This window comes from Enhydra lutris, unplaced genomic scaffold (assembly GCF_002288905.1).
Source record: "Enhydra lutris kenyoni isolate GAN:26980312 unplaced genomic scaffold, ASM228890v2 scaffoldscaffold36, whole genome shotgun sequence".
In the NCBI taxonomy this organism is placed as follows: domain Eukaryota; kingdom Metazoa; phylum Chordata; class Mammalia; order Carnivora; family Mustelidae; genus Enhydra; species Enhydra lutris.
The window spans coordinates 13,972,867-13,989,934 of NW_019154120.1; the positions used below are offsets into that span (position 1 = coordinate 13,972,867).

The 17,068-nt window shown below is 42.4% G+C and overlaps 1 protein-coding gene across 1 annotated transcript in view; it reads right to left on the reverse strand.

The window, feature by feature from the left end:
* Positions 1 to 10,161, reverse strand: part of LOC111154258 (PH domain and leucine rich repeat protein phosphatase 1) — a 208,362-nt gene extending 198,201 nt beyond the window's left edge. Inside the window, exon 1 of the mRNA XM_022513762.1 lies at positions 8,579 to 10,161. Coding sequence (XP_022369470.1) covers positions 8,579 to 10,127 — 1,549 coding nt within the window. The 5' untranslated portion in view covers positions 10,128 to 10,161. The remainder of the gene's footprint in view (positions 1 to 8,578) is intronic.
* Between the last annotated feature and the right edge of the window lie 6,907 nt (positions 10,162 to 17,068).

A 17,068-nucleotide genomic window follows, 5' to 3' on the forward strand; every position in this document is an offset into this window, starting at 1 on the left:
TTTTTTTTTCTTTCTCTCTCCTCCTCCCGATACCTCTCTTTTAGGGAGAGAGGGAAATTTTCAAAACAGTAGCAGATTTCATGATAAAGACTTCCAAAGCCAACAAACAACAAAAGCCCAAAGATTACTGAAGCCAGTTGGTTTTTATTTTTTTTTATATCACACAAAAGTAGAACTGTGCATGTGTGCATAAATACGCTATGTGCATCTCACTGTGAGAAGACATCCTTTTAAAAAATTGAAATAAAGAATATAATAAATACTGAATTTTTTAATGAACAGATTTGAATGAGAATTTTTTTCAAAATCTATTCTTAAACTTTTCTCCCAAATATTTTTTAAAAGTCAGTGATTTCTTTTTACAACATTCTAACAAATTCAGGTTCAAAGTACTAGATGAATCACCACTGGTTTTCTGATTTTCTAGTACTGCAACTCCTCTCAGCCAACCATCTGTCAACTTTAAAGTTCTATCATTAAATCCCCCAAAGGGTAACAACCCTGATGAAATCTAATTTCCCTCTATGCAATTAAGATATCCAACTGTTCCATTAGAAGCCCCTCCTTATATCTGTCACAGTGATATGCAACCTCCCAAAAGCACTGATTAGAAGGAAATGAAACTCGAAACACCTTGAAGTCACAGAGAAACCACGAAATGTGTGACATACACTCCATTTTTTTAACTTTCATTTTGAATATGAAATATAAGGAGGATTCAAGACAAGTTTTTAAGTTCACAGTGTAATGAAAAAAAAGAACAACGGACAGATAATCCAAATCATGAATGCTATTCTTAATTCTGAGACTAACTTGATCAATGATCTTAGACCAGATACTTAACCTCTATGGGCTTCCTTTCCTCATCTATAAAGATACAGATGTTAGGACCTCTGTGGGATCCTAAATTCTATCATTTAATCAAATTAACAATACAAAAACTCATTTTCTTTAAGTGCTTTTTTCTCCTGAGACTCTAGGCACAAGGAGATGGGCACACAGCTCATCAAGAATTGAAACAAACTAGTAAGTTTTGCACATTTGAATACCTCAAATACAGAGTTACCATTATAATAAACTTGGAAAACTGAATTATGAAAGGATCTTGCTTTATGCATCAACCTAGGAAAAAACTCTAACTTTAAAAAGCATGTATTTCTTTAAATTTCTCTCCAGCAGGGCTGGCAGAGAGAGAGTGAATCAAATGTCCCCTATACTGTCATTAGTCTGAATCTACACCAAAAAGGTGATCTACTCTGGTTGTCAACCTCAGGCTATCTTGCATACATGAGGGCCAAGTCCATTTTTTTCTCCCTGAAAAAATGCAGGGGACTGGACTCTTTTAAACCCAGAGATAGGTCTTACAGAACTTAAAACAATAACTTTAGTCTTTCTAATGGGAAGGAATGGTTCTCCAATGGAGCCCCAGAATATTAAGAGGGGAAAGCGATCTTAGACTTAATTTCACTCCAAGCTCATCACTTTACTGACCAGGAAAGAAACGCCCAGGATAGGTTAAAATGAATGCCCAAAGTCGTGCCAAGTTTCCCAGCTTTCAGACTAATTTCCTTAAACTACACACCACTTTTTCTCACAGTGTGAGATAAAACCACGTAATTTTTTCCCCAAAAGTTATTCTGAAAAAACAAAACAAACATACAAAACACCAACCAAGGTTACTCCCACCTGACCCTAGGACACATCAGCCAAACTTAAAAACCGTAAGGTAGCACCCACCAGGACTAAGACACAGCCAGACAAGCTCTCAAAATACATGGATGGGAATAAAGACAGAATTCCTTAGGAATAAATTTCTCATAAAGGTAAAAAAGGTAAAAAAATAAACTGGTTCTATGCATAAAATTTCACTTTGAACCATGTGTCAGGAGTGAACTGACTGTAAAATCCAGATAATTATTGAATAGGCAAGGGAAACAAGTAAAGATCGTACTTTCACTGTATTTAAAACCATGCCTCATAGTTGAAAAGAAAGCCCAAATATTCTAACATATAGGCAGATATAGGACAAGATTCATTCTCTAACTTATTTTCACCAGATGTAGGAGTCAGTAGAAATAGACAGCAACAAATAGAAAACTCTTCCAGCTTGAAAAAAATGCAGAAAAAAAAAAAAGCTAAAAAGAAAAATCAACCAATTTAAATCCTCTCAAACCTCAAATTTCTAACTGGATTTTTTCACTCCTTATTAAAATGGTCTAAAACAAAATTATTTCAAATTTTGTTCAGTCTTCAACTGAATGCTTTCACATAACTGGAAATGAGACTAATTTAATTTTAGCAAGCTTCATTTGGGAAAGTATATGCCAAAAATTCTGAATTTGTTTTGTCTTTTGCTAAAATATTGACATTTACAAACTTATAAAGTGTGTTCAACCTACAAATAGACTTTTCCACTCCTCTTCTAATAGAACCTCTAGGTTCCAAACTCAGAAGAGCTCCTGGACTTGTACCTGAACGAGACACTTTATCATGATACACATTTTACAATGTATGAAAGCAACAGATGTAAAAATACAACAGGGAAACAATTATTTCAGCAAGAACTTGGCGTTCTGAGAAGGTTATGCTTTGTTTCATTAAACAGACTAAAAGGTATCCCAGGCATCTATTACATACAAAGTACGTAACAAAACCACTCCACCTCTAAATCCAAAGGTAGTGACATGGCAGTAATGCACGAGCTGTCACCATGCTTGACTCAAAGCTATACCAAGCAACCTGGAAGAGCTGCTATTTCACAGTTAACCAAATATTCCAATGTCTTTTAATCAAAATATCATTAAGATCTACTCTTTTCAGATCCCTGAGTTTCAAATTTATCAAAATCTCTCAAAGCCTAGAGTTGAAGTTTCACACAAATCACACAAACCAAAACACAACCAGTCACACATACTTACTAGGTTATAAATACCTAATATGTCTAAAGAATCCACATGGCCAATTTTTTTTGCCTTAATTATACTACCTTTAGAAAACCAAAGATAAGTATAAAAAAAAAAGGGCTTGCCCTAGAAGCACAGGGACATGAGGCCAGATTCAAAACCCCTCATTACCAGCGTTACACCAGATGCTTGGGATTAAAGAGGTGGAGTGGGTTTTAGGAAGTGGGAAATTTTTTTTTTTTTAAGGCTTCACTTACCCAGATATTTTGATAACTTCTTTCTCTTTTTCAAAATGTCAGGCATCTTTTTTAAAGGAAACGCTTTTCTACCGAGTGGCTTCAGGATCTCCTGACTCCCACAGTACAACTAAACCCTTCTCCTGTCCAGATAGACTGAACTGTGTTCAACCCTGGCACATAACAAAATCATTAAGTCTAAGATGCCTCATTTGACAGATGTCTCATTAAATTCATCTCCAAGCTGAGGTAAGAGATGTCTTTGAAAAGAAGGGGAAAAAACACCTGTTAACTCTAAGAAAACTGAGAAAGAACTGCTCTCTCCAAATCCACAGACAGCTCCAATCACATGCAACAGAAGACATTAACAGTATGTGGCACATCTAAAATCTCCTGCCCTGGGAGAAATGCCTGTGTGTGTACGTGTGTTTAACACATCCCTGGGGACCCAAACAGGATGGAAGGCTGAAGAATCAGGGCATACACCACCAGCTGCTTAAGAAAATTCCACAAATTCAACTCAACAAATGTTTAAACTAAAATGCCAAGTATTACACTAGGCTTGGATCATAAAGAATGTCAGTGAATGTTATGTTACCAATAAATCAAATTCAGGGCTTTAAAAAGAAAGAGAATAAGAAACAACAAAAACACTTTACACTTTAACAAATAATAATGACCTTTGGATAATCAATCATTTAAGGTGGTGTTTTTAATAATCGTATAGCAACAAAAAGATACAACTTTACAACCTAACTTACACATTTCCTCTCCCTGCAATTATTTCACTGAGCACAAAAGACACATTGTAGAAACAACTATGAAATTCAGGGAGAGGCACTTACTCTCTAGCTTTCTATAATATATGAATTACAAAAATAACTGTAACAAGAGCATAGTAACACCAATAAAACACTATCACGAAAGTACCAACAATTCTACTTTAAAATAAAAGATGTAAGCAAGACTTTTCTGATGTAACTCTTCAACACTTTACAAGTAAGGCTATGTTTTAAAGGAACTGAACTGCCACACCTCCACCCTGAAAAGTTATCCACTTTTCAGATAAAGTGCTAATTCGCTTTACCCAAGGAAGATTTACAGTTTAACAAATGAGGCATGGTTAAATAAAAGAAATAGTCATTAAGTAAACTTCATTTCCTAACAACCTGAATGCAAGCCTGACTATTGCAACCAGAATATTCACAACACTTCAGTACTCTTTCTGTATTGCCTATTTGCCAGGCTTGTTACTTGAGGTTTTTAAAGGCAGCATGATTTAAAAAAAAAAAAAAAAAAAAAAAAAAATAGGGCCATCAACATTTCACAAGGAATACCACTTTGGACTGGAGGATAATATCACCTCATTACCAACAAAAATAATGTATTTTCTGAATGCTTCTAACCAAGTGAAAAAAAATCAAGTGTAAATGAAATTCAGCATCGATTCATGGAAAGTGATATGAATTGCAAAACAGAACATCCCAGCTCTCTATTCTCAGCTCTGCCAAGGACTGAAAAACCAAAAGCAAGAGGCAAACCTCTCTGTGCATGTTTCTCCATCTGAAAAGAGGACTGACACCATCTCCTCCCTAATAATGTTTTTGAAAGGACGAATGAGACAATTGATGTGAAAGCCCTTTAAAATTTTTGAAGATAATAAAACCCAACCTATTAATAAATGTTCTCAAACCACAGTTATGATGGAAAAGACAGCATGCACTTTATATCAAAAACAACAAATTTAAAACGTAAACACAAAACAACAAAAATAAAGTTAAACCCTTTGTCCTTAAAATTGAAAGGACTGTTGAAGCACACACTGGTGTCACACGTTCACAGCACGTTACTCAATACTGCTGCAATTATAGTAATAAGAGCCTGCTGGTCAATACTGCAGCTTAAGGCTGAACCACCCCTTCTCCGTTTCCATGTAGGAAACCATGTAAGGTTTGATCATTCCCAACAGAGAAAAAAAGAAATATGAGAGGGGTTAGGAGATCATTCTCCTAAGCGATCCCAAGAACTCAAATAAAAGTATCTTATCCAAGATTCACTAGACACAGTGGGTGTGCTCTCTCCACTTTCTCAACATCCTTTCCACTATTGCAATTTGAACTGAATTAGCTAGACCATGAAATCTAAAAGGTGGTGCAAGTCAAAAAAATATGTAGTTTAAGACTGCCCTTGGTCAATGACTCAGACTCCCCAGGGAGTCCAAAACACAAAGCTCATTAATCTTTTGAAGTCCATTACTTACATCGAGCAACATAAATTTTTAAAATTTTTAACCTAAAATTACTCTCTTCCAATTAGAATTTAAGATGGTTCGTTTTAAAAGGAAATTAAATGTTAATGTACTTAAAATACTTAAAACCAGTCATTTCATATAAAGCCACTTAAATTTTGTCATATTTTAAATCAGCTAAAAGAATGCTTGAAAGATACAATAACAATTTTCTTTTTTACAATAAGAATTTTCAAACTAAGTCTTCATTAACAACTCTGTAATTAGATAGCACCTTTCATCCAACACCTTATAGTTCATTAAAGACTTTCATTTTACCTTACCCAAGTAAGTATTTAAATATTCAAAGGCTGCAAATGCCTTTCAAAGACTTTTAATAATATCTTGTGTCAAGTTATAAATACTGAAATTCCACTGAAAGGCGACCTTCAAAAGAATGAAAGTTCTCTGCTGGACAAGAACTTCTCAAAAAAAAAAAAAAAAAAGGAGCTGACTAGATAACTAGATAGCAGATAATGAGCTCAATTTAAATGCAGTAAGGTATTCAAATGGCTTCAAAGGCAACTTCCTAATCTATCCTTAACTCCAACTACACATATAAACAAAAAGATGTGCAGCAAGAAATTTAAGACTAAGTTATACGTAAAATCTAAAAACAAATGTGGTACACAACACCCTCTTAAAGGGTGTCCTCTAAAACAAACCTTAATTCTCTTTTGCCCAAGGAAAAGAATTACTACCAAAATGTAACACTCCCGCGTTGGGTGTCCTACATTCCCCTGCAAAGGGAATTTCTAGGAATCCCCTCCAGCCAGGTACAAACCTTCACTTTGTGAAATCCTGACAGTGTTCCTGTAACATGTAAGACCACCTCAGGAAAAGGCCCTTTTGTTCATCAATAACTAAACCCTCTTGCAAAAGTTCAAGCGGGTTCACTACATGCTGAATTTTGTTCTGTGGCAAATGAGTATCAACAGACATTTTGTATATTACCTTGGGTTTAAAATAGGCTCAACTCTGTATAGAAACAAAAATAAACGACTAGCCATCTCTGTAACAATCAAGCATCTTCCTTCTAGGACACCTATACAATGGCTTCACATTCAAGAATAGGTTGGATACTGTGTGTGACATCCCCATTTTATTAGTTATTTTTACAAGTGTATACACAAAGGTGTGTATGTATTTACACTGTATATACAGAGATGAAGTAAGTCCAGAAAAAAATAACTACGGCTTTTACAAAAGCAAAACTTAAGAATAAAATGATCACACCAGAAATTTAAGATTCAACCAGAAAGAAAATCTGTCACTTTTTATTGATAAGCTTTAACACACACACACACACACACACACACACACACACACAAATGCACTGTACATCACTCAGAATATTTAGACACACTTGAAGAGGCAATCAAGGGAATCAAAGATTTAAATTCCATGACTAGGACACCCAAAACTTTTCCCATGGACATTTATTGTAATCAACGTGTGGAAAACAAGAAAAGCAGAGCTCTTTCTATATAAAATGTGTTCAATACTGTTTACTTTACATATCTTTTGCTTTATATATACTTCACTCAATTTAACTGGTTTGGTTATAAGAGCATTTAGCATTCTCACATTAACATTCTCTTTCCAAGTGTGATTACCATTTAATGCTTTTGCAAAATAACAATATTTTACAAAATACATGAGCTCCAGGAGGAAAGGATATGGTTGTTGCTCCTACAACTTAAAAACAAAAACAAAAAACACCGATTATCTAGGTCATAAACTTTTAAAGCATGTCATGCCGTTGAGATATTATCTTTAAATACTGCAAATGCTATTGTATGATGATATGGTTTTCTTTATAAGGCAAAAATCCATCAGAAATCCACTTGAATTACAAAAAAACTTCAATGAAGCTTAACATCTCACCAGGAATGCTACTGGTCTTGCATATTTCAATGTGGGAGTAAAGATTTCTTCATTCAAACTGACTAAGCTGCCACTAAGACACAAGTTGACCCAAAAACATTAAATTAGAAAGAATGGCAACAGATTAATAAAGTTACAAGTATGATTATTTTTCCACCAGCACCTACAAACTAGAAGAGTAAAGCTGAGGAAAATTTAACTCTCCTGATTTAATTTGGTTATGCTAACTTTATTTAAATAAAATTTATTATCACTAAGAACCTAATTGTTTAAACCAGAGGAGGAAAAAGATGCAAACAAATAGAAAGCTCCAGTATAACAACCAGGATCCATAGCTCCCTAATTTAGCACCCACTAAGTCTCTAATAAAGAGAAAAACATTAGTCACTCCGAGTCAAGAATTACATCTAATACACCAAGCATATCTCAAAAAGCCGGGGGGGGGGGGGGGGACAGAAGAATTAAAGTTTTCACCTAGAACCGAAAAAAAGAATTAGGAGGATTTTAGATTCCATCTCAAGAGACAGTGACCACTTCAAGTCTTACTGTGATCTCTACTGCAGGTCACACTGCAATGGCCATACCGGGTTATAGAAGCTGGAAGTAAGAAATGAGAAAAAAAAAATAGGCAGCATCACTTTTGTTGCAAGAATCAAACTTGCAGGTGAAACTGAAATAAAGCAAAAAAGCTCTGGGGGAAAAAAATCCCTAAGAAGGGTCCCATCTGTTAGGGAGGGCTCAGTGGGCAGACGGCATGACAGCTGAACGAGCGCCCCAAGTGACAAGAAAGAAGGTCCTGAGGACCACACAGGAATGACCAACTGTGGACGAGTAAACAAAGAGTGACCTGGAGCTTGTCTGTCGGTCATTTCCCTCGGTTGGTATGATGTGTACGAGATCCTTTACCTGAAATCCCAGACTGCCTCAAACCCAACAAGCCCTCGAGGGAGGCCTGAAGGAGTCCCCTCGTTGTTAAAAGTACCACTGCCTCTCTCAGAAGTATCTGCTACCTGTATTTCCTGGTGGCTGTGCCACCTCTTCCAACAGCGCTTCCCCACCTCTAGGTCCCCAAGATTGACAGCAACTCGCCGATTTTACAATTGCTCCATTTAGGATGGCACAGAGGGCAGGCGAAAGCTTGTAAAGAACAAAGACTCCTGAGGACGTGCACGCACCCTGGTCCGGACAGATGGCCGAATGCACCCATTCCTCCGGACCTGCAAGTGTTTACACCCCACGCGTCACGGTACAGGTGAATTCCTTACCTGCATAGAAGCGGATGAGGCAGCCAATCTCCGAGTCCATGCCTTCCTCCTGCACCCTCCACAACTCCCCAAATCCCAGTTGGAAGAGGTAGTCATTCTGGATCTGCAATGGCTTCTCGTCCGCCTCCAAGCGCCGGGTGGTCTCTCCGTGGAGCTGCACATACAGGGTGGGCGGCGGAGGCGCTTTCTCCGGGGCCGCCCCGTTCCCACCCGGGGTCAGCTGAGGGCGGCTAAGGGCCACGGCTGCAGCCGCCTTTTCCTCCCGAGGCCGGTCTCGGGCGGCCCCTCCCGGGCCGTCGACGCCCCTCGGGTCTTTCGGCTGCAGCGGAGGCGAGGAGGCCGTCGGAGAAGGCGGCCAGGTGCCCGCCCCGAGCCGGGCCGGCGCGGAGCGGCCGGGCAGACGGGGCTGGCCCGGAACCCCTGGCAGGCCCGGGGCCGGGTCAGCCTCGAGCTCCTCGGACGACGAAGAGGAGCCGCTGCCGCTGCTGTAGGGGTCCAGCCGGTCGGACACGCTCTCGGCGCTGGGGCTCAGGCTGAAGCTCTCGGTGTCGGAGGCCGGGCCGGCGGCTGCGCCGTCCAGGCGCTGCGGGGCGCCCGGCTCACCCGGGCTGGAGTCCGACGGCGCGGGGCTGGCGCGGGAGGCGCGGCGCGCCCACCCGTCCCGGCCGCCCGGCAGCTGCAGGTCCGCGGGAGGCGCGCGCGGCAGGCCCCCGACGGCAGCCAGCCCGCTCCTCCCGGGCGGCGGCCCCAAGTCCCGGGGTTCCGCAGGCGCGAGCCGGGGGCCCACGTCGGGGGGCCGCTCCGTGCCGGCCGCGGGGCCCAGGCCCTTGCCCAGCACCTTGACCACGCCGCCGCCTTTGTGGCCCACCTGCAGGAGGCGGGCGGCCACCTCGCCGGCCGTGGTGTCCAGCGTGCAGAGCACCGGGCGCAGGTAGGTCGAGGCTAGGTGGCGGTCGAAGACGTGCACGCAGCCCCGCTGGAGCTGGTGCCTCACCCAGTCCCGGTCCGACGGCTGCAGCTGCAGCATCTGCCGGTGCTTCAGGAGCAGCGTCTTCCTGTCCAGGCTCCGGGTGCACAGCGACGCCGAGGCCGAACAGGAGGTAGAGAGGCCGGCGGCGCCGGGGCAGTGCGAGGCGGCAGCGGCCGAGGACGACGACGACGACGACGACGAGGAGGACGAGGACGAGGCGGCGGCCGCGGACAGATTCCTTTTCAGCCGCCCTCTCCTCAGCAGGAGGGAGTTGGCGCCGCTGCCGGCGCCGGGAACCGGGGCAGCCCCGCCGGCGGTGGGCTGGGGCGCCCCGCGCCGCCGCCGGCGACCCGTGCCTCCCGCCCGGCCCGGCAGTGGCCCCGGCTGCGCCTCGCCGGCGGCCTCGTCCCGCGCCCCGCCGGTCGGGGCCGCCGGGGTCAGCGCGGGCTCCGAGCTCCGGCCGCCCCCGGCCGCTGCCGCCAGAGCCGCCGCCGCCGCCAGAGCCGCCGCCGCCGGAGCCCGGTCCTCCCTGCTGGTCTCTGGGAGTCGCTGCGCCGTAGCCGCGGCGGCGGGCTCCATTGCAGTGGGGCTTCGCGCTTCCCCCCCAGCTCCGGAGGCAGCGGGAGGAGAGGGAGGCGGGGAGGCGAAGGTGGGAGACGGCGGCGGCGGCAGCGCGGGGAGAAGGGGGAAGCCAATGGCGTTCGGCGCGGCCGTTCCAGGGGATTATGTGGCAATTCAGAGCATTCCGTCGGTGTCTCGGTGTTCCATCCCGCGCGCCCGCCCGCCAGCCCGCCCGGCCGCCACCGCCCCCCCCCACACACACGCCCTCCCCGCCCGGGTCGCGGGCTCGGGAACGCAAACCCCGCCCGCCGCGGCGAATCAGCCGCGTCCCGGGCTCATTGAATATTAATCACGCGCCTGGAGCGGGAAGGCGGGAGGCGGGCAGGGCGGGAGCTCCACGAGGGCCTCATGAATATGCATTATTAGCATGACGGCATTCCCGGGAGGCGTGGAGAGAGCCGGAGGACGGCGGGGAGGCGGGGCTTCAGGGTAAACAAACGTGAAGCGTGCGTACGAGGGCGGGGCGGGGCGGGGCGGGGGGCGGGGGAAGACAGGTCCCGGGAGGTTCCGCGCTGGCCTTGGGAGAGGGGCCGGCTAAGAAGAGAGAGGCGCGCGGTGCATCTTGGGAGTTGTAGTTCTATTGAGGGAACAAACGTGCCCGAGGAAAACATGGCGAACCACAAGCCCCAGAGTTCCTTGCCCCTCCTTGCAGCCAGCCGCTAGCTACGGGCAGTGGGTATTGTGCCCTCTGCTGTTAAACTCCGTACCTGGTCATGTTCTTGTTCATTAACTTGTGCCCAACCCGCCCATTCCCGCTCCCCACAAGGCTTTCGTTTTCCTTAATGATTTAAAGTGAGGGCTTTGAGGAACTCTACGCGGTGTGAAGGTCCCCGTTCCGTGGTTCTCACCTCCACGCACTGAATGAGATGCAAAAACACACCCAGAACGCCACAGGATAACTGGCGGTGAAAGTGACCAACCTCACTTTCCCCGCTTTTTCCAGGCCAGGGAAGACAGCGACTGGAAATTCTAACTTGGGACAGTTGTTGAAAGCGCTTTTTGTTAATCTTACAACCCCGAGTCAATCCTCTCCTGCAACTATACATGAGAAGGAAAAAGGCAAAGGGTTGAGGGTCTCGTTTTTTCCCATTGACCTTAAAGTTTGAAGTAACTTAATGGCAATGGTAGCAGCGGAAAGTTCAAGAAATGATGGACTGGAGACGTGGTGGGATATGAGATTGGCTCGTCTTGTGTATACTCTCTTATGTCTTACCTTGTTTTTTTCTTTCAACACTAAGAAAAAAATGGTTTTTGCTGCCACAATGTTTAGTTGTGGTCTGAAAAGTTTCTTATCACTTAAAACAATACCGTAGGCTACACTAGAATATCTTGCTATTTAAAAGAATTTAGCAAACGTTTTTAATTGAATTATCATTCCCCCAGATCGTTTTATAAATCTGGATTTTCACATGTGAAATTCTGTCAACTCCTACTATCCAGGGCCTGTCTTAACTTCAGTAAAGTGGCTAAATCTGAGGGGGGGGGGGGTGGGGTGCCAAGGAGAGAGAAAGAGAGATGAGGCATTACTGGATGGTTCAATCAGTGGAACATGGGACTCTTGATCCGGGTTCATGAGTTTGAGTCCCACTTGAGAGTAAGAGATTCCTTAAAAATAAAAAATCTTTAAAAAAGGAAAAAAGAAAGAGAGATCAGGTAGAACTTGTCGCTGAAATAAATTGATAAGGGCAAGAAAATTCACACTTACTTTATCCACACAATTCCGCTGAAGAGGGATGAAGGATGCCAACAGGATAAAAATAAGTATTTCTCTTAATTCTTGAAATTCCTGAAAATTATTTTCTACATCTTTCTTTTGAACTCTTACCCCTTGGCCTCATGAAACTAATTTTTATTGCATTTCAATTCAATCAACAGCACAGAGTTCCATTTTTATTTTTCTTTAAGATTTTATTTATTTATTTGACAGACAGAGATCACAAGTAGGCAGAGAGGCAGGCAGAGAGAGAGGAGGAAGCAGGCCCCCTGCTGAACAGAGAGCCTGATGCGGGCTCGATCCCAGGACCCTGGGATCATGACCTGAGCCGAAGGCAGAGGCTTTAACCCACTGAGCCACCCAGGCGCCCCCAGAGTTCCATTTTTAAAATTAGGAAGAATGCAAATTCTCCCAAGAGATAAGACAGTCACGTCAATTAATTTAACAAATAATCATAAACATATTATACAGCAGTCACTGTGGTAAGCAATTGAATAAATCAGACACTGCCCTTGCCTTCATAGAGCTTATAGGTTATAAAGAAAGACATTCAGCAAGTGAGAGGGATGTAGAAGGGGGGAAATACAAGGTGCCATGAGAAGAAACAAAAATAAAACAAGGGGAACTGACCTCCTCCAGGAAGTCAAACAGTAGAGTCTAGCTTTGGATGAAAATTTTCTGTAACTAGTAAAACTGGGTAGTTGCTGAAGGCTCTGTCTCTGAAAGAAAGTAAAGAGGCAGAAAAGAGGTAATGATATTAAAGATAAATTTCAACTACACTAATCTGTATGTTGCCTTGAATAGCTCCTAACACAAACTCTTCATTCTAGAAGGAAAAGAATGGTATTTTAATTGAGCCTTTCTTTTTTTTTTTTTTTTAAGATTTTATTTATTTATTTGACAGACAGAGATCACAAGTAGGCAGAGAGGCAGACAGAGAGAGAGAGAGGAAGGGAAGCAGGCTCCTTGCATAGCAGAGAGCCCGATGCGGGGCTCGATCCCAGGACCCTGAGATCACGACCTGAGCTGAAGGCAGAGGCTTTAACCCACTGAGCCACCCAGGCGCCCCGAGCCTTTCTTAAACTAGATTAAAAAACAAAGAGCATGTTAAATTTCAATCCAAAATATGGACTGTTTAACCTCTATATTCATTAGTACCTTAGCTGATTTCCTACAAATGTGTTTAACTTTTGCTATTTAAGAAATATGGCTTATAGCTTATAGCTCCCTTCTAGAGGTATATATATATTTTTTAAGATTTTATTTATTTATTTGACAGAGATCACAAGTAGGCAGAAAGGCAGGCGGGGGTGGGGGTGGGGTGGGGGGAAGCAGGCTCCCTGCTGAGCAGAGGGATCATGACCTGAGCCAAAGGCAGAGAGGCTTTAACCCACTGAGCCACCCAGGCACCCCCCGAGTTATATTTCTTTAGTTAATGTAACAAACTCAGAGAAAGTTTGTTCTAATCATAAATACCATTGGCCTAATGTCCATTTGCATCCTAAGAAATTGTAGTGCTATACTTAATCTAGCTCTGGTTCCCATCATTCAGCTTTATACAATCACCCTCTCTCTGCCTTTTTATCCTCTAGGAATTTTATTTACTCTTTGAAGGTATTTATAACCAAAACACCTCCTCCAAGGGGAAAAAAATGTGAAGAAATAACATACTCAGAAAATTTAGTATCCAAAATACTGGAGGTGGGAGGGGCTGGGAGATCTTATACACACCTGCCCGACTTGGTATGAGGAATCACTGAATTGGGAGGAGGGGGCCATAATGAGTACTGTTAATGTTAAAGTATCTCAGCATAAAGAAAAAAGGAAATACATTCCAGCCTAAAACACAAAACCAAACAAAAAATCCTGTGCTGGGGACAGGGTGGGGAGAAAAAATGTAGAATATAATTTCTACATAGATGAGCTATTTCAGGCACAGTGTCCATAGTCTGGAAGATACCATATTCCCTTGCACCCAGAATCACAATAATCAGAGTTGAGGGAAGAGCAGAACAAGGGTGCCCACTATGATCCATCCCCCGTTCCACCTCCAAAACTTCAATAAAGTTACTAAACATGGGGGTGAGGGAGAGGAAGAAAGAAAAGGTGAATTTGTAAAGAATACAGTCCCCTTACCACTAGATCAACTGGAACCTCACAGCTGAAATAAAAGACATAGATAAGGGCAATGAAACCTGTGCTTAGAACTTGCTAGTATCTGGAACATCACCCAGACGATCTGAGCCAACCCATACTATATCATTTCTCTGAGTAAGAAAAGGATTTCAGTAAAGGGCAAATGTTTTCCAGAACCCATGAAAGAGTAGCTTCTACTGAAAGTAGAGTGGGGAATAGGCCAGTATCCTGAAACCATGTAACTCATAAATGCCCCCTACCTTTTAAAGTGTTCCAAATGTACAATCCGACTAGCCACACTCTCCAAAGAATCACATCTTAAAATGCTAAAAGATAATCCTGAAAAGAAACAACAGATGTAAAAGTTGCAAACCCTGATGCCAACTTGTTAAAATATTTTCACAGCTACGTAAAGAAAAAGAGAACATAATTTTCAATTTACTGCTACAGTTTATTTTATGCTGTGTGATTTATAACTGACTTGCTGTGTTTTGCATCTAGGTTAATCCTGTTTGCATCCTTAGATCCAAGATAAAAGAAACCATCTCTGGAATTTTTTTCTAATATAAGCAGTTGGCATTTTAATGGAAGCATGAATTGATAGCTGGGATGGTTTTAGTCCGAATTGTTAAGGGCTCAGCTGTGTCCAGAAATAAACTCAGAAAGATGCAATATAAAATGTAATACATTTAGTTAGTACATTATGAACATAGGATCTAATTATAGTTTCACATTCTTATATCCCTTGAGCTACTAGTGGTTTACCATGCCTAAATTGCTCACTATTTACTCATTCTTTTTTACTGTGAGGGACCCATTTAGCAAATTACTGCTCTAGTGCACTAAATGGGCCCCAGGTGGCTAAACTGAATTTGTATGTTCCCTTCTCACTAGCAGGAAGATACCTTCTGTTCTCTCGAAACCTTTACCCCTCCCTCACAATACTTACCATTTGAACTCTAGCAAGAGCTCAGATTGCCACTCATTTCAGGTAGTCCACTTTATAAATACACTTGAGAGCTTTTCAGATTTTAGTGTACCTTTTTAAATCCCATGATTCTTTGTCTTTTCGTTTCTCACATCCTGCCTCATAGAAATAAACAGATATATGATATTACGTCACAACAATGAAGTATTAGACCAAGAAATAGAGACCTTGTAATCCCACCTTTTGGAGTAACAATGTAAATTACCTGGGACATTCATTCAGTGGAAATCACCTGGGGCATTTATTCAACAGTATTTATTGAAAGTTTGTGTGTAGGCACCATTTACCCCCAGTAAATAGTATAGACAAAAATATCTGCCCTAAGGAAGCTTGTAAACAACTTTATCAATCTTTTTAAATCTTTAGTTAACTGACCTCCTCTTTTCTTTTATATAGACGGTTCTTATTTTAGGCAAATGGGAAATATGGCAATCTGGATATATTGGTTACGTATTAGGGTATAAATATTTCTTCCCAAAATATTCTATATTCTTTCTCTTATATATGAACTCATCATACAATTGCTTTAAGTACTGGGCCCTTATAATATTTCTATATTTAAAATATTTTGATTTTAAAAACTGATTTACACTCAGCTTTTTAGAAACTCATTTTGGGTTCTACTCTGTCCCAAGTGCCTAAGATCTCTTTCTAGCAAGATTCCTAACTAACAAAAATCCTTCCGAAATCATCTCAAAGCATTTCTCCTGAATCTTCTCCTGAGTAAAAATAGACAAGTAGTCCCCAGATAATAATCCCCCTATATTTATGGTCTTTAATTATACCCCAAAGAAGTAGCATGGGTAGTCTACTTTTGTGCCCCCAAACAGAATGATTTGGAGACATAGTCAAATCCTAGAAATCTTACCCTTTTCCCCTCCACTTCCCATCATATCCACTGGTCTGGACTCCTAGATACAGTTGTTTCTTAGTGCTGTCATAACAAAGGACGATGAACTAGATGGCGTGAAACAACAGAAATTTATTCTCTCACAGTTCCGGAGGCTGGAAGTCCCAAATCAAGGGGTCCCCAGGACCATGCTCCCTCTGAAGGCTCTGGGGATACACTTTCTTGCCTTGTCCATCTTCTGGTGGTTGCAACATTCCTTGGCTTGGAGGTACATGCTTCAATCTCTGTTTTCTGGCATCTGTCATCGCACGCTGTGTCCCAACTCTTCTTCTTGTAAGGATGCCAGTCACTGGCTCATGGCCCACTCTAAGCTATTATGATCTTACCTTAACTTGATTGCATCTGCAAAGATCCTATTTCTAAATATGGTTACCTTCTCAGGAACCAAGTAGATGTGAATTTGGGGCAGGGACATTCAGTATACTAAGTGCTTTGTAGCGCTCCTCAGGAGTGACTATATGAAATTTATCAGATTTCTAGATTTCAGGGATTTGTAAAATCCCACCACCCAAAAAAATTAGTAACCAAACTAGGGATATCAATCTTTTACTCTTTCATTTAAAAATTCATTAAGTCTTGGGGCACCTGGGTGGCTCAGTTGATTGGGCGACTGCCTTCAGCTTGGGTTGTGACTCTGGGGTCCTGGGTTCGAGCCCCCAGTTGGGCTCCCTGCTCAGCAGGGAGTCTGCTTCTCCCTCTCCCTCTGCTGTTCCCCCTGCTTGTGTGCTCCTGCTCTCTGTCAAATAAATAAATTAAATATTAAAAAAAAAAAAAAGGTTGGAAGTCAGAAGTCCTCTTTCTAGTCCTGGTTCTATACTAACTAGTTAAGTGTGACATTGGAAAGACATTTGCCCTCAAGGAGGTTTCAGTTACTGATTTAGGAAACAAAGGGACTCAACCAGAGAGTGTCTCCAAAACCTCTTCTGGCTCAAAAAAATATTTCTGATTCTGTCTAAAAACAAAAGTGTCTAATTTGGAATACTGGCAAGTGTTTTTGTTAGTCAAAACGTGGAGACCTTCACATTTAGTTGCTATTCACTTGGAGGAGGGGAGCATTTTAAGACTAATCCTTGCCATTTGAAAGAGTTTCTAATGCATTTAAAATAACAGCAGGTTTATTCTGACATTTAAGAAAACTGCTGGGTTTTCAA